Source organism: Microplitis mediator, chromosome 9, assembly GCF_029852145.1.
Source record: "Microplitis mediator isolate UGA2020A chromosome 9, iyMicMedi2.1, whole genome shotgun sequence".
Classification (NCBI taxonomy): Eukaryota; Metazoa; Arthropoda; class Insecta; order Hymenoptera; family Braconidae; genus Microplitis; species Microplitis mediator.
The window spans coordinates 20,731,948-20,755,142 of NC_079977.1; the positions used below are offsets into that span (position 1 = coordinate 20,731,948).

The 23,195-nt window shown below is 30.3% G+C and overlaps 1 protein-coding gene across 1 annotated transcript in view; it reads right to left on the reverse strand.

Annotated features, from left to right (window-relative positions):
* Nucleotides 1-4,974: 4,974 nt before the first annotated feature.
* The window catches only part of LOC130674923 (trace amine-associated receptor 9), a 36,763-nt gene continuing 18,542 nt past the window's right edge, over nucleotides 4,975-23,195 (reverse strand). Inside the window, exons 3-9 of the mRNA XM_057480378.1 lie at nucleotides 22,124-22,249; nucleotides 18,624-18,740; nucleotides 15,424-15,578; nucleotides 14,443-14,590; nucleotides 9,056-9,310; nucleotides 7,261-7,360; nucleotides 4,975-7,194 (exon numbers count right to left, since the gene is read on the reverse strand). Coding sequence (XP_057336361.1) covers nucleotides 7,064-7,194; nucleotides 7,261-7,360; nucleotides 9,056-9,310; nucleotides 14,443-14,590; nucleotides 15,424-15,578; nucleotides 18,624-18,740; nucleotides 22,124-22,249 — 1,032 coding nt within the window. The 3' untranslated portion in view covers nucleotides 4,975-7,063. The remainder of the gene's footprint in view (nucleotides 7,195-7,260; nucleotides 7,361-9,055; nucleotides 9,311-14,442; nucleotides 14,591-15,423; nucleotides 15,579-18,623; nucleotides 18,741-22,123; nucleotides 22,250-23,195) is intronic.

The window sequence follows — 23,195 nt, forward strand, 5'->3', positions numbered from 1 at the left end:
AGATGTGCCATCAACATCTGCCGTAACAGAAGCATCTGAGTCAGAGTCTAAAGGACCCGTAGACATGGACTATAAGCGACTTGCAGTAGCTTACTGGCGTAATTTAAAACCAAGTTACCGTACACACAAACAGTTGCGATCTATTCGTTCGGTACGAAAAAGATTCAAACACGTCAAAAGCATTAGCCAATTGCGGGACTGGATGAACAGTCTTGGGTTAGATAGGACTCCATCTGACAAATTGAAACAAATAAATGAGAAAGTTCTGAATAAATTTACCGAAGAAGCCAGTGTGAGCACTGTAATTCACGACGTGGACCTACGGAGCTGGGCAAACGAAGCCAACAAAGAAGTACAGCTGGATAACTTTATACCCTCGTCCAACTGGTTGGTTGATTTCAAAAAGAAAAATAACATAGTGCAGCGCAAACTCTATAAATTCATAACGAGATCCGAGGAGAAGAATCTGACTGCTGAGAATCTCGAACAAATCCAACGGTTCCACCAGTTGATACGTGATTTGACAATGTCTGAAGTGGACGTCGCTAACGTTTACAACGCCGCAGTCACTACATTCGACACGTACTCTCTTGTTCTGATGATATCAGCAGAGGGTAGATTAATAACGCCCTTGACAATCGTTATAGAAGCAGCTGAAGTGACAAAAATCCAGGAAACATTAGCATACACTCGAAGATTTTCAAACCTGCACGTTATCATGAGTCGGTCGAATAGACTGACGGCAGCTCCTTTCAGACAATGGTTCGAGAAAGTTTATTTGAAATCTACGAGAGTGCGTAGCTGTTTGATACTCAATGATGAATTGGCAAGACACAAAGATTCATTGATCGATTTGATTCCAAGGTTTCAGAAAGTCAAAATTGAACCAATACCCGTTGGGATGGAATCCATGCTAGAGCCGCTAAGTGAAGGGTTCAAATTGTGGAATCGATTTGTGGCAGCTATCAACGATTACATTGACGTCAATAGCCATATCGGATTTGACAGACACTCAATTGAGAACATTATCAGAATTCAAACTTTCGTCCATCATCAGTTGACGGCCGATAGATACGCATCATCCTTCGTTGGCGCTTGGTACAAATGTGGGCTTCTGGATGAAGATGATCTTCCGCTGGTTCTTATTGATCCAGTTGTGGTTGCGTTCGGCACAGATCAACGGAGAAGTAGTTGTTCTTTGTGTAACAATGAATCCTTTATCAGCTGCTCAAGATGTAACAAGCTCATTTGCTTTCAGCATGCGTTGATGCTAGGTGCTCAATGGGACATACATTATGATCTTGAATGAGTACCGTTCGGAATACATTTACGCAATAGGTCAGCCCTAACGATTGCTTAGATCGGAACTGTTAATTATGTGATCAATATGAGAAAATAGAAAACTCTGTTCTGTTATGAGACATATTTTGAAAGATTAATTTTTTTTTATGTCAGTCATTGTTACCTTTAAGCCTGAAGATCAACAATTCTGAAATTTCTGGTCATGAAGCTATGGACTATCAAGAAATATTTTAGAATGTTGAAAAAGTAAGTTATGCTTTGGGGCTTGCAATAGCCTATCGAACAATGTACTTGCTTACCAAAGCGTTGGACCAGGTTCGATTCCGGCATACACCAATGAATTTTATTTTCATAATACTATCTATGTGCATTACATTGGCAGCTTCCTGGTGGTGGAATACCGACAATTTTTCGAGCGAATCGAAGTGACGCCGACTTTATTACAAAATGATAGCGGAACACAAAAACTCGATCGAATCTGCAAGGCTATGCTGCCTCTATGACTAGGCTAGCGGGTGGGGCTTCTTATCAAAGAAGAACACCTGTATCGGCCGAGGATTGGTGGTGGCAGAGGCCCATAAACATTCGCAGAACCTCTAGCTTTGATGTAAGCCAACGTTCCAAAGCAATAATAGAAGGAGTCCTTTATCACCATCGTTGCTCTTGGATAACTGGCATCCTCCATTGTATAAGTGTCTTATCCTTCACAGTGGACTCTGTAGGACGGACTATAAAACACCCACATTAACTTCATCGGAAACGTAATTTCGGATGGCAAGACCATCTGATGACAGGGACACGACGTAAGATGGAGACGGTAGCCAAAGGCTAGGACTCATAGTGACAGGAGAACGACGGTGGGCTTAGCTAACGCTAGGACTCGATTCTTCCTGAACTAGCGGGGACTGCTGGCAGCGGCTGTGTCTCGTGACGTGTTTCCTTGGACTGGGGGCGGGAAATTACCGAAATAAAAACTATGTCTCCTCTACCTATGAACTCATAAACAATAGTATCTACAATAGTCAAATTATAAATAGTTGTCGGAAGACCAGTGGGCTTGCTAGGTTCGTTGTTAGGTAGACTGGCGAAAAAGCATGGCCTAATAACAATGATCACCGGGACCACAATCCTCTCCGATAACTATAAAATCGTCCTCAATGAGACCGGGTACAATGGCTAACACAAGCTGAGTGCCCGGTTAAAAACCAACTAAATTCCAAGTTACGGTTTTTTCTGTAGTTTCATTTGTAGACATGATAAAATAAAGAGCGATCCTGATTGGGAGTGTCGAAGGATGGACAAGTCAGATGTGATTCAAATTTACAATTTCTATATATTTTTACGCCGAGCGCCGCGTTTTTACCCTATAGACTCTTGTTACCATTTATATCCAGTGGTAACAGCCCTAGCCGAATTCTTTGGGGTTTGGATTTTTATCATGAGATTACCATCAGTTGATGTTGTTACCGGCGGAAGAAGTCGCTGTTAACGATCCTTGATAGTCAAGCTGACAGCAAGCACGTGACACCATACTGCTGCAACTTGTCGTCAAGCTGATTGAAAAAATTAGCATTTCCGAAAGTTGATGACATTTAGAGGCCAACTTGCTTAGGAAATTGGTGATTGGTTGGGCACTATATCGTAGCGAAGTTCCTGGGAAAGTTGGTAACAACTTGTAGTCAACAGTTACAAAGACTGAAGTTTTCAACAAATTATCTTCAACTCGACCGAAACTCATTGACCCAACGTTCCCCTGATAGCCGCACCTTGCTATGCAAGATCTGCAGTGTCTTAGCTGGATAATACTTGCGTGCAAGTTGATGCAAGCTCTGAATGTAATTTGACAGGAAAACTTACCATCAATTTGAAGTGAAACCTTCAATCAACTTAACGTCATTATCTGACAGTAACGCTTGAAGTCAAATTGAATTCAAGTTACAGACAAATTACTGTCAACTTAACTGCAACCGTTTGCTCTCCAACATTTACTTTTAAGTTAGCTTCAGAATACGGTCGTAGCTTGATGTTAACTTGCGGGTATGGTGGCTGTCAGGGTCTGAACAGAAAGTCTTGCTATCAGCCAATAACTATTCTGCTGGTAACGGAGGAATCGACTTTAATAGAAGATGAGATGGGATTATTCTGCGAAAAAATATATGAGGAGACGATGCGAGGTATGTAGTCATGAAAAAAATAATTTGATGGACAATTCTTAGGATTTTAAGTACGGCGGGTATAAATGTCGAAAAATTACTGCCGGTAAAATCATAACTCATATAATGATATTTATCGTGGGCAAGCGCCGAGATTTTTAAACTAAAACTGGGTTATTTCTTACGAGGACCCATTACAGATAATTTAATTAGCTTGCAATAACTCGGAACGTCTAATTATAAAACGCGAGCTGACATATCAGAGATAAAATAAATCATTCTTTGTTTTCTATAAACATCTATTATTATTGTTCATAAATTATCGGGAAATATATCAGACGATTTGACAATTGATGCAGTCAGTGGAGAGCTAATTAAATAATATGTTGTGTCAAGTCGAAATAATTGTTTTTAATGAATCGGCGGAAAGTAACAGCCGTCTGAGCGATGACATTATTATATATGTTTATTTTGTTCTGTCGCTTAAAGTCGTCGTGTCTTAAAAACTAACACTCCCGTGGTATTTTTTATTGAAACCGAAAGTGTATAAAATAAAATGAGCTTTTCAATGACCGGCCTTGGGTTCCATTTATCTCAATTTATTACTGAGAGATCGCGAATCAAAAATAATTTATTTTTTCTAAACAACTTTTATTTCAAATTTCGTTATTTGCTTATTATTTTCCGAAGTTCGTCAGATAAGTACACGTCATATGTGCTCATTGGAAAGGTTATTTTATTCCTCACAACTTTGGTATCGTAAAAAAAAATCCTAAAATCAATAATTACAAAGTTACAGCCGCCTAAACAATTTCACAATTGAGTCAAAAAATATCTCGTCGAATCTCAAAAAAAGTTTCTCCCAAACTTTAAATCCTAGTGGATTTTTTCAAAACCCCAAGCTCACAGATCTTCAAATTTCCTTCCCAACGACCGCCGCCTCCGCTCGCAGAATTAATTAATTTATAAATTACAACCAAAAATATAAAAAAAAAAAACTAGTTTTATAACTCTGGAGGATAATCGACAAACAAACGTCAGGTGATTACAGACAAATAAAATAATCCCCAGCTTTTGTCTCCGCAAATAAAAATCCCTGAAATGACTCGTTACTTAATTACAGATAAACCATAATCCGAACGAAATATCCTCTGGCCAAATCTCCGTTGTCTCCAATATCATCCCTCTAAATTTTTTCCCCCTCCAAATTTATTCCTAACTAAATTTCCGTTCCAAAACCTCTATAAACATCCAAACATCTCCAATAATCACTCAGTAATTAATAAAAATTTTTTTATATTTATTTTACATACATTTTTTATTACCAGATATATATACATATATATCTATATATATATAATATTTAAACATTCTGTAAAATTTTACATTATTAATTAAATTTATATCGAATTCAATTTAAATATTTATTTAAATTATGTATACCACATATATATGTGCATATGTTTACTTTTTAATAAAAGATTACATATAATTATGTTTACTGAATTTATTGCATACATCTAACTAATTATTATCTTAATTTATTATTCAACTACTTAAAAAAAAAAGAAAATAAATTATTTATCCATTCATTTATTTATTTATCTTATAATTATTAAAAAAGCTTGACTATTTATTTTTTTCGTCCATTTATTTTTATTTTATTTTTTATTTATCATTTCATTAATCGACTGTTACATTGTCTCTAATGGTGCGTATATTTTCGCTCGAATAATTGTATCGTTTATTTAAAAATAATAAATTATTATTATTATTTAATTTTTTTTTTCATATAAAAAAAAATATAATTATTAATTAATAAAATATCAATTAGATATTGAATTAATTCATACAGGCAGTGCTATAATGACTAGGAAGACGTCAAAAATAAAATTTTTTTTCAATAATTGTTAATTTTTAATTAGTAATCTTATGAATATTTTTTTATGTTTCATTAATTTTTTAATTATTTTTTGTAGAGACCGCAAGCTTTGAAAAAAATTTGCGTTTTTTTTTAATATATGAATTTATAAAAAAAATTTTTTTCAAGTCTTATTCAAATTTTTTTTTAACTTTTTACGCAAAAAAAATTGAAATTTTATTATTTTTTAGCTTTGAATTAAATTTGCGGCTAAAGTATAAGAGTTAAGGTAAAAATGTACTAGACCTTTCTTGTAGGGAATTTAATTTCCTACAAAAAAGGTCTTTATAAATTTTACTGTAAATCGAATAGTTTAGTCGCTGTCAAGATTTATAGAGTTGACGACTTGATAATTTTGAATTACCCTAGCAGACCTGAGTTACCGTAAATTCACGGTATTTTTACCGTAAAACTACCGTAGAATACCGTAAAATTCTAGTAGATTTACCGTAAATTACGGAAAATCCACCGTAAATTACGGTAAACCCACCGTAAATCGACCGTAATTTACGGTAAATCGGTACTTTACGGTGGATTACCGTAAATTACGGTGGATATACCGTAAATTTACCGTTGAATACGATAAATCTACCGTAAAAAATTCGGGTGGATTACCGAATTACCGTAATTTACGGTGGATTACCGTATTTCCGTATTTTACAGTAAATTCAACGTAAATTACGGAAAATCCACCGTAAATTACGGTAAAATCACCGTAAATTACGGTAAACCCACCGTAAATTACGGTAAATCCACCGTAATTTACGGTAAATCGGTATTTTACGGTGGATTACCGTAATTTACGGTGGGTTTGCCGTAATTTACCGTAATTTGGGTCCGTTAGGGTAGTATTAAATTTATTTAAATAAAAACTTCAGTGACGCAATAAAAACATCGTACGAAATAAAAGCATCGATTTTGGATAATTCGAGATATCGATTACCAAAGATGTCCCAATATTTATATTAAAAATCTTAGCTGACTTGTAAATTAACAACCAATCGTTTATTTTAAAAAAAAAACTTAAAAAAAACTCAACCTCCCGCAAATTAATTTTTAAAAATTATTATCCGTCACAAGATGGCAAAAAAATTAATTAAATATTTTTAAAAAGTCTTGTAAGCTCAAAATAAAATATATATATAATTATACATATAAAAATATATAAAAAAAATAAATATCTCAATAAAACGAGGATTGAGTCATAAAGAGAGCGTCGGATATTTTTTTAGCCCGGGCATCTTCAGCCCTCAGGTCCATAACCGCCCGGAAGTCAGCGCATTAGTCGGACAAATAAAATCACTCAGTCTTAAATCGGTAATCAAATATAAAATAACAACAACGCGGTGATTTTTATTTCCCGAAAACTGCCAACCGAACGGCCATGGCGCCCACGTCAATAAAAATTCTTACGCAATTCGCAAATAACAATGCGTACTGTTAACTTTTCTTGTGTTCTACTTTTAAATCCAATGCTTTAGGTCTCTAATTATTATTATTATTATTATTATTATTATTATTATTATTATTATTATTATTATTCTTATAATTGTTATTATTGTTATTATTATTATTTATTATTATTATAAAAAATGCCACCACGCAAATAAAATAAAAAAAAAAAATATTAACTGGCGTCGTCGTCGGAAGATAAAATTTCTTCGGTTTGCGTGGCGGCATCCCTATTTCACGTTATTGATAATTCATTAACCCCGACGATGCTCTGATAATTTAATTCCCAAGGTAGTGGTGGAGTCACTAATGATGGCGTTGAACATCGTGCTAGTGAAGAATGATCTATCGAACATCGATCGATACCTTTAATGTAAGTAATAATTAGAAATCCTCATTATCATTAATTTTTTTTTTTTTTAATTTTTTTACCTGAAATATCGAAACCTCCAATACTACAGACGTCGAGTCCTCCAGTACTCGTAGCACAGCAATTTTTTTTTGGACCCAATTGTTTTGGTCGGCAAAGAATCTATTAAATTAAAAATGAAAATTTTAAATTACAACGCCCCCAGTTGCTTGAAATATCAAATTTATGATAAAAAGTCCGAGTACTTTTTTTTAGAAAATTAAAAGATCTACAAAAAAGTATCAATACATTTTTTCAAAATTTTCGATATTTTCCAAGATATGTCCATTTATTCAAACTCATCAATAAGGAAAAGTCAGTACCGACTTTTTGGAAATTCCAAAGCTCCCTGAGCTTAAAATATTGAATTTTACGAAAAAAGTATTGAAAACTTTTTTGTAAAAAATTAAAAGATCTACAAAAAAGTACAAATACATTTTTTCAAAATTTTCCATATTTTCCGAGATATTTCCATTTATTTAAACTCTCATTAATAAGGAAAAATCAGTACCAACTTTTTTGAAATTCCAAAGCTCCCTGAGCTTAAAATATTGAATTTTACGAAAAAAGTGTAGAGACCTTTTTTGTAGAAAATTAAGAGATCTACAAAAAATTATGAATACATTTTTTCAAAATTTTTCATATTTTCCGAGATATTTCCATTTATTTAAACTCTCATCAATAAGCAAAAATCAGTTCCAACATTTTTGCAATTCCAAAGCTCCCTGAGCTTAAAATATTCAATTTTACGAAAAAAGTATTGAAATCTTTTTTGTAAAAAATTAAAAGATCTACAAAAAAGTATCAATACATTTTTTCAAAATTTTCGATATTTTCCAAGATATTTCTATTTATTTAAACTCATCAATAAGGAAAAATCAGTACCAACTTTTTGGAAATTCCAAAGCTCCCAGAGCTTAAAATATTGATTTTAACAAAAAAAGTATAGTGACCTTTTTTGTAGAAAATTAAAAGATCTACAAAAAAGTATAAATACATTTTTTCAAAATTTTCCATATTTTTCGAGATATTTTCATTTATTTAAATTCTCATCAATAAGATAAATCAGTACCAACTTTTTTGAAATTCCAAAGCTCCCTGAGCTTAAAGTATTGAATTTTATGAAAAAAGTGCAGAGACCTTTTTTGTTGGAAATTAAAAGATCTACAAAAATGTATCTATACAATTTTTCAAAATTTTCCATATTTCCGGAGATATTTCCATTTATTTAAACTCTCATCAATAAGGAAAAATCAGTACCAACTGTTTTGAAATTCCAAAGCTCCCAGAGATTAAAATATTGATTTTAACAAAAAAAATATTAGAATCTTTTTCATAGAAAATTAAATGATCTACAAAAAAGAATTCATTAAAATTTTTGATAAAATCAATATTTAAGCCAGAAATTGTTAATTTCGTAATTCGACAAAAATTATAATTTACAATTTTGGAATAATCATTTTTTTTATATTTCTTTTTATTAGTTTATTTATTATACATATAATTTGCTCATGTGTAAACTATGATTATATATAAATATATATACATATATTTATATGAACGCAAGTAAAATCGTTATGAACAGGACACAGACATTATTCACTGTCACATAAATCACTTGAGACCTACATTAGCAGCAAACTTTAAAAAAAAAAATATATATATATATATATCTATATATATATAAATGTATGAATAAATAGGGCAAATCGTTAAAATGAATATATAGAAAAGTGTAATGTTTATTATCTTCTAGTAATGACAATAATATATATGGTATATATATTATATATTCATATATATATATATATATATTACCTTGGTATTAACGATTTCGCGGGAAATCCGACGAAAATGATTGTTGAGAAGCCAGTAGAGAAATGGATTCCAAAAGCTATTTGACAGGGCAAGCCACGTGGCAAGGAAGTCAAGAAATGGCGGCGGTTTACTTCCGGTACATGCAACCACAACTTCCTGGATAGTCCATGGTGTTACCATAACAATAAAACCGAGACTCATTGCCGCCATTGTTCTGGAAGCTGATGTCGACAATCTTCGCTCGTGTGCCACTAGCTGAATTTTTATTTTATTTTATAGAACTTTATTTAAATTGTTTATGAAATGGGACAGTAAGAAGGAAGGGAGGATTAGTGAGCTGGACATTACAGGACATTATCTATCTCGAACACAGAGAAATATTTAATCTTTCAAAGTCATATATATGAGGGTGACCCAAAAAAACCGACTATTTTTTTTTCGAGTCTCATATGAAAATTTGTTGGTTTAAATGTTTAAAAAATCCCCGCCAAAATCAGCTCGATAAAAAATTTTTAAGGGGTCGCCCAAGAATTTTGAAAATTCAAAAAATTATTGAAATTCGGATTTTTTTTTTGTAAATTTTTTCTTTCTCGTGGCAGAAATATTTTCTGTGTAAAATCAATCGCATGCTGAAAATTTTAGTTCAAAATATAGATTTTCAAACGTCGTTCAAAATTTTTGAATATTAACTCAAAATATGTAACTAATACTTTGAATTAATTTTTGGATTTTTTTATAACTCAGTTATTATCTTTACACTAAAATATGACTTTTGCATGACCGAAAATATACTGGACAGTCTTAAACAATAAAATTGGGTGAGATTTGAATGACCAAAAAAACCTAAAAATTGAATTTAAAAATAAAAAGTATGTAAATAACTTATTTTTTCTATGTCTCGGGTTATATTTTTAGTCATTAAGATACAAATTGATGGTGAAAAAATCGAGAAGCCTTAATATTAATATTCAAGGGTCGCTCAAAAACGTCCAAAAGACGTAACCCGAAAACATTCGAAATTCTTGAGCGGCGTTTAAATATTTGAATTTTGGGCTTAAATTTTTAGCATATGCATGATTTTACACATGAACTATTGCTGCCACGAGAAAAAATAAATTTTTAAAAATGCGAATATTAATAATTTTTTGAATTTTCAAAATTTTTGAACGACCCGTGGAAAATTTTTTGTCGAGCTGATTTTTGGCGGGATTCTTAAAACATCTTAATCCAGAAAATTTTCATACGAGACTCAAAAAAAAAAGTTGGGTTTTTTGGACCACCCTTATATATTATTAATAAAAATATATGTAACATATTTAATCAGCAATTTGAAACTGTTACAATATATATCTATTAGAAACCGTCATTGAATTTATTCCGTCCAATCATCTTTAAAAAAAAAGTTTATAAAATTTAGTTGATTCAAATCAAGTAGAATAAAAAAAGTAAGTGAAGCTTTCAGCATTTTGCCTTTTTATCATTTCCTCAATCTTACATTTTTTTATCCTTTTATACTTTATTTAGTAATTTTTTTTTTTACTATCTTATATCCTTCTTCTATACTTATAGTAGCAGTATAAATAAAATAAAAAAATCTGTAGTAGGCAAAGAAATAAAAATAAAATAAAAATCTTACAGTTATTGCTGTATAAAAATCAATGAAGTAAATACGAAATAGTAAATAAAAGTGATTGCGTTATGAAAATTTTTTTTATATGTATAAGGGGTGTGCGAATTGTATTCGAATCGAATAATTCGAAATTTTGAATTTTGAATTTTTTTTTTTAGCTATTTTAACATATTCGAATTATCGGTAAATTTTCGAATTAATCGTTTAGTTTGTGAAAATTCAAAAATATACGAATAATTTATAAGCTTCGAATTATTCGAAATGCCGCTAATTATTCACAAAAATACTAATAATTAAACAAATTTCGAATTATTCGAAAAGTTTCAAATCATTCGAAAATTTACTTATAATTCGAAATGCCTTGAATCATTCAAAAATTTACGAATAATTCGATGTATTCGAAAATTTACAAATTATTCAGAAAAGTTGAACTATTCGAAAAGCTTCGAATTATTCGAAATCTTTTAAAGAATTTCGAAAGCTTAAAATTTTTAAAAATCCACTGATAATTCGAAAAATTGAATATATTCGAAAATTTTCTAATTATTCGAAATGCGTTGAACTATTCGAAAAGCTTCGAATTATTCAAAACCTTTCAAAGAATTTCAAAAGCTTGACATTTTTTTAAAATCCACTGATAAATCGAAAAATTTAATATATTCGAAAATTTGAAAATTATTCGAAATGCTTTAAATTATTAAACAATCTACTATTAATTTAATTTATTCGAAAATTTACAAATTATTTAGAAAAGTTGAATTATTCGAAAAGCTTCGAATTATTCGAAATCTTAAAAGAATTTCAAAAGCTTGAAATTTTTTAAAAATCCACTGATAATTCAAAAATTCGATATATTCGAAAATTTTCAAATCATTCGAAATGCTTCGAATTATTCGAAATCTTACGAAGAATTTCAAAAACTTGCATTTTTTTAAAAATCCACTGATAATTCAAAAAATTCGATATATTCGAAAGTTTTCAAATTCTTCGAAATGCTTTGAATTATTCGAAATTTGACAAAGAATTTCAAAAGCTTGAAATTTTTCAAAAATTTACTGATAATTCGAAAAGCTTTGAATAATTCGAAAAGCTCCGAGTAATTCGAAAAATTCAAATAATTTAAAAATTTACTAATAATCCGGGAAGCTTACAATTATTCGAAAATATACAAATAATTCGAAAAAGTCGAATTGTTCAAAATCTTACAAAAGATTTCAAACGATTGAAATTTTTCGAAAATTTACTGATAATTCGAAAAAGTCGAATTGTTCAAAATCTTACAAAAAAATTCCAAACGATTGAAATTTTTCAAAAATTTACTGATAATTCGAAAAAGTCGAATTGTTCAAAATCTTACAAAAAATTTCAAACGCTTGAAATTTTTCAAAAATTTACGGATAATTCGAAAATCTTACAATTATTCAAAATTTACAAATAATTCGAAAAAGTCGAATTATACAAAATTTTACAAAGAATTGAAAAGCTTCGAAAAATTCGATGAATTTAAATTATTCGATTAGTAGATTCATAAGTTCGAACTATTTGCTCACCCCTAATATATATGTAAGGGTGTCCTGATATATTATTTAATAATATACATACATTATCAATACCCTATTAATTATTAATTTTAATTACGCTTCATTAACTTATTCATATCATATGTTATTCTCTTACTTCTTTCTATAACAATTTTAGTGAGTCAACTGACTTGTGTACAAGTCAAACCGCTCAATCTCACTACTTACAAGTTAACTTTCATTCGTGTGTGTGTGTTTGTGGAGTCGAGCTGTCAGTTAAATGATAAACTTAGTCTGTATCTTAGAACAACTAGACAAGACATTTAAAAGTTATAGGAAACTTGAGAGTATTCATTTGAAACTTGATAGCGTTCTGTATAAACACCGATAGAATTACTAGCAGTGTTCCGTATCACTATTCGAAAATCTATAGAGTAACTTTCCGGAAAATCTACATGGATTTTTATGGATTCCTAGGAATTCGTACAAAGTTCCCATAGATTCCTATAAATTTTTCCTGGTATATAAATTTCTCAAAATTCCCATGGCTTCTATGGGTTTCTAAGGAATCCAATGACTGATAATAACCCGAGTCAAAATTAAAACAGTAGTTTGAGCCTCGAAAGCCTCAGTTCTTTTAATGTTGGACTTGCCGCTGAATGTAATAGGCTATTTGAGTCCTCAATACCCTAGACGAAGCGTATAGAGGAGTAAATCAGAGAGGAAAGTACCCCGGGCCCAGGCTTGGCCCAGACTTGGCCCAACTTTGTAGAACCTTGGGCCAGGCTTGTAAACCAGTCTTGGCCCAGCCTTGGTAGAAGCATGGAATGATAATCTCGGGCCAAGCCTGGTTGCCAGACCTGGCCCATGCTTGGTTACCCAGTCCTGGCCCAAGCTTGGCTTGCCATTAGATAGCCAAGGCTAGGTTACCCAGTCTTGGCCCAAGCCCGGGTAATCATTGTAACGGCCAAGGCTAGGTTACCCAGTCTTGGCCCAAGTCTGGCTTGCCATTAGACGGCCAAGGCTAGGTTACCCAGTCCTGGCCCAAGTCTGGGCCAATATAGGTGTGCCAAAGCTAGGTTCCCCAGTGCTGGGCCAAGTAGGGGCCCGTTGTTCAACTCTGGCAGCTCCTGTATGGGAAGCTCAATTCTTTAGCATGATATTATTGTTATACATAAAGATATTTCCAACTGATCGGAGCGTCCGAGTAGCAGTGCGGCAGAGGTTGTGCTTCATATTCGTAAGGTCGTGGTTTCGAATCCCGGCGGCAGCAGATTAGTTTCCAGCAGTTTTTTTTCAAATTCTTTGGCAGTTTCAGTTTTCCAATACATCGTTCGTATTTATTGTTCACATAAAATAATTAGTTAATCATATACTAATAAGTCAAAGGCTCTAATTGTTCAATTCGAATTTCGAATGATTTAGTACTATTCTATTCAAACGCCTACTTGTATAACTTTTGCTATTATTATTAATATTTTAAATTTTATTATTTTTTAACTTACAACCAAACGTTTATTACTGAGAAATCATTTTTGGGATTTTTAAATTTCAAATTTTTTTCGATCATGGTGCCCATTTCTGATTAGTGGCCCCGTTTCCCTTCTGTTTCTTTACCAATTGTACGCGATCCGATGAGAGTCTTTCTCGATCTATAAATTTAAGCTCTGGAGGCTTATTTTACCTTTTTAAAAAGATGATTTGAACCTAAACGTGGTAAAAGTGGATAAAGTTACGACGTTTAGGTTTAAATCACCTTTTTAATGCATGGATCTTCATATTCTAAAAAGATGGTTTGAACCTCCTTACCCTCGTGTAGGATTTCGAGGCTCAAATCACCTTTTCAATTTTGACTCGGGCATTAATTCGAAAATCCCATGAATTCCAAAAAATTACATAAATATTTATGGGTCACCATAGATTCTCATGCATCTACCGATGTCTATGGGTTCACATAAATTTTCATTCTTATAAAAATTCCCATGGGTTTTTATGATAATCTAATTTTTTTTTTTTTTTTTTTTTTTTCAAATAATTCAATTTCATTCCAATCCAATATCAATTATAGAAAATCGAACAATGAATGATTTCGTCACGACAATTTTATTTATAGAAAATTGAATTTAAAAAAAAAATTGTTTTTTTTTTTTTTTTTTTTTATAAATAACGAGAAACTAAAAAATGACGGCGGCAACTTGTAAAAATAAAATTGTTAACTTTTTTTTTTAGATACTCACCCTTTCTATGTTACCGCCGCTTACAACTTCGGGAGTATTGACACAGACGACTCGTTTTAATCGTAATTTATTAACATGAAATGCTGATCCGTAGCAATACATAAGTACCATAGTTGTCGGGAAGTAAAAACAACAACAGGCGAGTATTCTGTTGGCAAAAACAAAAAAAAATAACTATTAGTATTTTAGAAGAAAAATAAACAAAAATTATCAGAACGAGGAGAAAATCTTTATAGTGGTCGGACATAAATTTTTTTTCATTTATTTATGGGATATTTCAACAATTAAAACTTGGAGTTAAGTCAACTTGGGTTAATTAGAAAAAATTTTAATTAATTATTCAAATATTATCGCGAGCTTGATTGCAGAGAAGCTTTTTTGGAGTTCGGTTCTAATGAAAGCTTCTACAGCTTAAACTATTGGATTTAGAGGAAAAAAGTCAAATGGTTTTTTGTAGGAAATTTAAAGGGCTACAAAAAAGGTCTGAATGATTTTTTCGATATCTTTGATACTTATCTAAATATTTCAAATTCTAGATTTCATGTTCCAAATTTTTGAAAAAAATCAAATTTTCGCGCCTATTGAATCTGGAGCTTGAAATTTTGAGTTTAGAAAAAAATGTTTAGATTGTTTTTTGTAGAGAATTTACAGGGCTACAAAAAAGGTGTGATTGATTATTTTGATATCTTTGATATTTATCTAAATATTTCAAATTCTAGATTTCATGTTCCAAATTTTTTGAAAAAATCTAATTTTGGCGCCTTTTAAATTTGGAGCTTAAAATTTTGGATTTAGAGAGAAACATTCATAATATTTTTTGTAGGGAACTTAATTTCCTACACGAAAGTTTTTATGCACTTTTCTCTAAAATTAATAGCAGAACTGCAAAAATAAAATTTCCAAAGAAATCGTGCTAACAAATAAATTTAAAATCATAAATAAGGAGGAAATTAACGTATAATTAGTATTGAACTAATGTACCTGAAAGATGAACGTGCAAAAAATGGATCACAAGCAAGTAATCCTGAGCTATTGAAATAATAACCACCGCTTGGTAATACGAGACTTCCAAATATTGCGATGCTTGCGATCCAGGTCGTTGACATTACAGCCATACATCCTTGCCGCATGTAATACTGCAATAATAGAATTACATGATATACTTCAATGTGAAAAAAAAAAAAACAATAAAAAATAATTGTATTTCTCTCGGACCATAATCAAAGGCAGCCTTGAGGCTAAATTACAAATTTCCCGTAAATTTTTCCCGTCAAAGAAATCAATTCCACAGAAAATAATTCAATTATTTCTAACTTTGAAGAAATTACATTAAATATTTTTTAATTACGATGAAAAAAAGACTAGCAAGTGATTTTTTTTTTAATAATTGTAGTGCATATTGCAAATTTTTCTTTACTTTTCAATAAAAACAAAAATATTAATGGTAAAGAAGAAAAAAAATTTCATTTAAAATAAGAAATTTTTTAAAACATTTTTTTTTTATTTTTTAAATTATTAGTAAGGGTTAAAAACCATAGGAGAGTGTACTGGGTAAATAGAAATAACTGTAAAAAAAAATTTGTGTCTCTAGGTAAATTTGGAAAAAAGTTTTCTTTGTTTACCATTTCAAGGTCACGGACTTTAATTTATTTTTAATTAAAAAAAAATTAAAAATATAAAAATAGACCTCTGTAATAATTTTTTTTGGAAAGTGAATTTGTAAATACAAATTCCCTGAGTAGTACAAGATATATATATATGCATAAATATATGTGTATTTGTATTTTTGTGGTATTCTTTGGTATTAATGAAGGGAAACGTTGGATTAATCCATATAGAGAAATATAAATAATTTAGTGAGGATATTCAAAAAAAACTATAAAATCAAATATAAATTGTCAATTTATCCCGTGCATAATAACCCAGACAATACAATCTCTGTACGTTGATAGACGTGAAATTGGTCGATTATCGTACACCAACAATTGAGTCAACTAACCGCAATACAATTTTGTTGTTATTCTCTTGTGTCATTGTCCACATATATATATATATATATATATATATATATATATATATATATATATATATATATATATATATATATATATATATATATATATATATATATATATATATATATATATATATATATATATATATATATATATATATATATATATATATATATATATAGATTTACGGACCTGGCAAAAATAGTTCAGATCTATATAATTCTACTAATGCAAATCTATACAGATCTATTTTTAAAGATAGTAAAACATAAACTTACAATTAACCGTCTTAATAAGATAATTTATGGATGAATTGAAAAAATATAGATAACCCCAACTGGGATTCGAACTCAGACCATATCGGTATTGCGCTGAGTGCTCTTTCAGTTGAGCTATCCGGCTCTATACTATGTAATTCTACTACTATAGATCTATCAAAATCTATATAGAATTACACAGATCTACTACTATAGATCTGTGCATATCTGTGTGGATCTGCTAACGTAGATCCGTATAGATCTACTACTATAGATCTGCATAGATCTATTACTATCGATCTTTTTAAATCTGCTACTATATATTTTTGTAGATCTACCACTATAGATCTGTATAAATCTGCCAACCTAGATCTGTTTAGATCTAAACAGATCTACTACTATAGATTGGTTTACATCTACTGCTATAGATCCGTATTAATCTTCTAACGTAGATCTGTTTAGATCTACTACTTTAAATCTGTATAGATCTACTACTATAGATCCGTATAAATCTGCTCCTATAGATCTTTGTAGATCTACTACTGTAGATTGGTATTGATCTACACAGATCTATACTTCTATAGATCTACTACTATAGATTGGTATTGATCTACACAGATCTATACTTCTATAGATCTACTACTATAGATTGGTATTGATCTACACAGATCTATACTTCTATAGATCTGCTGCTATAGATCTATCATACATCTGTGTATAAATCTACTACTATAGATCTTTTTAGATCTACTACTATAAATCGGTACGGATCTATACAGATCTGTTTTTATAAATCTATGTATACATAGATTCTACACAGTTCTATAGAACTTCTAGATCTTAAATGATTCTAAATCTATGGTGATCTCAAAAAATCTCTACTAACATGATCATCAATTTTTCTTACTAATGCTTCAGAAGTCACCGGAAATATCTCACAATTTTCCTGAGTTTCCAAAAATCTTCGTATAGATCAACATAGATCTTAATTATTTTTTTCCGGACACATATATAGGGGAGGGTGGGGCAGAGCAGCCCCCCTGAAATTTTGACCAAAAAAAAAAATTTTTTTTTTTCGACTAATTACTATAAATCCGATATGTTTGCGCATTTTTACCCCTACGCATGACATTTGGGGCAAAATGGACAAGCCCAAAATTTTGAAAAAGTGATTTTTTCATATTTTTATCGTCAAATTAAAAAAAAATTATTATAATTCCACATTTCTAGCCCTACGCATAACACCTGGGGCAAAATGGACCAGCCGAAACTTCCGAAAAAATTATTTTTTCATATTTTTCGGCCGTTTCTCGATATCTGAGGCAAATTTGGTCACTAAAAATTTATAAAAATTAAATTTTTTTTTTTAGTTGATAAATTTTTGAAATAAAGTAAAATTATAGAATTGATTTTTTTTTATCAAATAACAATTAGTAATTAAGGTAATCGAGAATGAACGATTTTTTACGCTTTAAAAAATTTTTTCGAGTAATATAAAACCAAAAATAGTTGTCAAGAGAAAGAAATATATTCTTAATGATGAAAACAATTTAAAAAAAAAAAAAAACGAAAAAAAAAATTTTTTTATCACTTTTTGAAGGGGGCCGCTCTGCCCCACAAAAAAAAAAAAAATTTTTCAGAATTTTGGCAAAATGTCCATAAATTTGTTCGAAATAGGACAAAAGTAAAGTGATCTTATGGTTGAAAGCCACAAAAAATAATAATTGGCTTAGGGGGGCCGCTCTGCCCCACCCTCCCCTATATAATTCAAATTAATAAAAAAAAATCCGGACACTTCGAGTATAATGTAATTTACTCAGAAATTACCGATGAAAAATAATTAATAATTACCAAGAAAATGAATTATCGATAATAATAATAATATTAAATAATTAAAATATATATAAACCTTTTTTGAAGAGTGCCGATGATAACGATGAGGATGTAACATACAAACGTAACGATCGATCGCCATACAAACAAGAATTACTGCACTTTGTTGAGTAAGTGCACCCCGTAAAAGTGCCTATAACATAGAAATAATAATAAATAGTGATACTTTTAATAACTAAAAGCCTGCAGTTGACTGCTTCAACCTTTTTAATTACTCTCGTAAAAATAATTCATTTAAAATATACATTTTTTTGACGGTTTTATTTTTAAATTTCTTGTAACTTCCCACGTCCTTTCAACAGAACAAAATCCATCAAAATTTTTTACTCACAAAAATTGGAAAAAAATTTTGAAAATTTTCAAATAGGTGACGTTTAACTTCAAAATCGAAGCCGTAACTAAGAAACTATTTGAGATAAAATTTATTTGCCGACCGGAATTTTTATAGAATTTAAAGGGTTACAAAAAAAGTCTCATAAATTTTTTTTGTTACTGCATTGTTTTGGCGGCAATTTTGAATTTGAAATGAAAAAAATTTTAATTTGATGTTTTTTTATTAAAAGGGGTCTAAATATCGATTTTGGGGTAAAAAGCAAAGAGGACTTTTTTGTAGAGAATCAAAAAGGCTAAAAATAAGACATGTATGATTTTTTTTGTAAGACGATAATTTGAGCGGTAATTTTGAATTAAAGGAATGAAGAAATTTTTAGCAGAAAAATAAGAAGACGAATACATAATAGAGTAAATGATTGTAGATAGAAATATATGTGAGTATATATGTAGAGTGAAGATTGAATGTCCTAGTTTGCATCTGCTCCAGACACGCCTTGAATCGACATTCTCATGTTCATTCTCTTATATTCACTCACTATACTACCCCTTTACAAATTAGTGCACACGTCCATTATCGGTTTGTATGTCCTAAAGTTTTAATTTGCTTCTACATATATACATATATATATGAAGAGAAAATTTTATGGCAAAAATTATTGTGATCAAAAATACCGCGGGTACGAATGTCGAAAAATTACTGCCGGTAAAATCATAACTCATATAATGATATTTATCGTGGGCAAGCGCCGAGATTTTTAAACTAACGCTGGGTTATTTCTTACGAGGACCCATTACAGATAATTTAATTAGCTTGCAATAACTCGGAACGTTTAATTATAAAACGCGAGCTGACATATCAGAGATAAAATAAATCATTCTTTGTTTTCTATAAACATCTATTATTATTGTTCATAAATTATCGGGAAATATATCAGACGATTTGACAATTGATGCAGTCAGTGGAGAGCTAATTAAATAATATGTTGTGTCAAGTCGAAATAATTGTTTTTAATGAATCGGCGGAAAGTAACAGCCGTCTGAGCGATGACATTATTATATATATTTATTTTGTTCTGTCGCTTAAAGTCGTCGTGTCTTAAAAACTAACACTCCCGTAGTATTTTTTATTGAAACCGAAAGTGTATAAAATAAAATGAGCTTTTCAATGACCGGCCTTGGGCTCCATTTATCTCAATTTATTACTGAGAGATCGCGAATCAAAAATAATTTATTTTTTCTAAACAACTTTTATTTCAAATTTCGTTATTTGCTTATTATTTTCCGAAGTTCGTCAGATAAGTACACGTCATATGTGCTCATTGGAAAGGTTATTTTATTCCTCACAACTTTGGTATCGTAAAAAAAAATCCTAAAATCAATAATTACAAAGTTACAGCCGCCTAAACAATTTCACAATTGAGTCAAAAAATATCTCGTCGAATCTCAAAAAAAGTTTCTCCCAAACTTTAAATCCCAGTGGATTTTTTCAAAACCCCAAGCTCACAGATCTTCAAATTTCCTTCCCAACGACCGCCGCCTCCGCTCGCAGAATTAATTAATTTATAAATTACAACCAAAAATATAAAAAAAAATAAACTAGTTTTATAACTCTGGAGGATAATCGACAAACAAACGTCAGGTGATTACAGACAAATAAAATAATCCCCAGCTTTTGTCTCCGCAAATAAAAATCCCTGAAATGACTCGTTACTTAATTACAGATAAACCATAATCCCAACGAAATATCCTCCGGCCAAAACTCCGTTGTCTCGAATATCATCCCTCTAAATTTCTTCCCCCTCCAAATTTCTTCCCCACTAAATTTCCTTTCCGAAACCTCTGAAAACATCCAAACATCTTCAATATTCTCTCGGTAATTAATCAATATAAATTTACATCACTTCTTCTCCCATTAGATAAATATCAATTTTTCATTATTATTCTCTATTCATTTAACAAACTACATAAATTACAATAATTTTGGCTAAACTCCAATAAATAGAAAAAAAATATAAAAAAATTACTGATAATCCTGCGCATCCAGTTTCCGCAGGATGTCCAAACGCGCGACTGTTCTCGTTAATATATACCTTTATATATATATACATGTGTTAGTATCCAATAAAGTATGAGGGAGTGCATAGTAGAGAATCTATATCCGCAAAGTGTCAAGCGGAAACGGAACATATCCTTGAAATGGCTCTTCAAACGGCTTCCGGTGGACTTTTATTATCTACAATCGTCTGTATTTGACCATTATCCAGTACCAAAAAATAATATAAACCCTTTTTTATCTCTGTACTTTATTATTATTTTTTTATGCTGAACTTTCATTTTTTTTACCCCCACCCCCTTTTATTTAATGTTGTTTTTAATTTATTAATTACCTAATTACCAACTAACAATTAAATTCTGTTTTTTTATATACTAAATTTTCATATATATTATATGTATATAAATATAATTTTTGTTAAAGTAAATTTTCATTTAAAAAACAGAATTAAATTTTTGAGTCATTTTCGACTCCGACGATTTACCCGTTTACCGTAACACAAAACTTACTTTTGACACGAAACTATTGTAGATACAAAAAAAAGTTCAAATAATTTTTTGTAGGAAATTTAATTCTCTACAAAAGTTGTCTCATTACTTTTTATCATAAAATGATTATTTTAAGCTCTAGGAGCTTTAGAAGCATGAAAAAAGTTTTGCTCGACTTCTATCTCAATAAAAAAATTTCCGCATTAGTAAAATTAAAATTCTGACTCAAATTTCGAAAATATCAAAATATTGTAAGAGACTTTTTTTGTAGCTCGTTAAATTCTCTACAAAAAAGGTATCTTTAGTTTTTTCCGTAAATTCAGTTTTCTTCAAGTTACAGTATAAAAACACAATAATAATTAAGCCGGCCTACGAATTGGTAATATATATGTATAAATATATACATACATTTGCATATAAAGTATATGTAATTAATCAAGAGTCTATCTAGGATTCAGACAAATCAACTCGAGCACACAATTGACAGAACGAGAAGTTTGTGGTTTTAGAAAGCTCGAGTTCTGTCTCTTAAGTAAACGGTGAATTTGAAAAGCTAATACTTGAATCCACTATGAGGATTATGATAACGACTTATTTGAGTAAGTATATCTATATATATTTAAATATATGTGGAATAATTACCTGGATTTGACAAACAACTTCACCATAGGGCCAGCATCCGTAGACGGCGGGTAAAAATCCAAATGGCGTCACCAAAACACCGATTGCCAGATCGTTGCTCGCTAAACTGGTCAATAAATATTTTGGCTGGAATTTAATCAAAAATTTATTTATGTTAATCGACAAAATAAAGATCTCGGGAGAAGGGAGTGGTAAAATGAGCGGGGAATTTATTTTTGCCAATTATCGAAATTTGGATAAATTTATAATTGATATTACAGCCTAAATTTTGACAATATCGAAAAAAGTAATCAGACCTTTCTTGTAGTTCTGAAAATTTTCTACAGAAAAGGTCATGATAGTTTTTGTTATAAAATTGATATTTTAAGCTGTAGAAGCTCTAGAAGCTCTAGAAAGTTATAAGGTTTCAAAATAATGTTTTTGGTTATTATAGAAATTTTGATAAATTCATAATTGATATACTGACTTAAATATTGACAATATCGAAAAAATTGATCAGACCTTTTTTGTAGCCCTGAAAATTTTCTACAGAAAAGGTCAAGACAGTTTTTGTTATAAAATTGATATTTTAAGCTCTAGAAGCTCTAGAAAGTTATAAAGTTTCAAAATAATGTTTTTGGTTATTATAGAAATTTTAATAAATTTATAATTGATATCCTGACTCAACTATTGACAATATCAAAAAAAGTAATTTGACCTTTTTTGTAGCCCTGAAAATTTTCTACAGAAAAGGTCATGACAGTTTTTGTTATAAACTCGATATTCTAAGCTATAGAAGCTCTAGAAAATTATAAAGTTTCAAAATAATGTTTTTGGTAATTATAGAAATTTTGATAAATTTATAATTAATATTCTGGCTTAACTATTGATAATATCAAAAAAAGTAATCATACCTTTTTTGTAGCTCTAAAAATTTTCTACAAAAAAGGTCATGACAGATTTTGTTATAAAATTGATATTTCAAGCTCTAGAAGCTCTAGAAGGTTTTAAAGTTTCAAAATAATGGTTTTGGTAATTATCGAAATTTTGATAAATTTATAATTAATATCCTGACTTAACTATTGACAATATC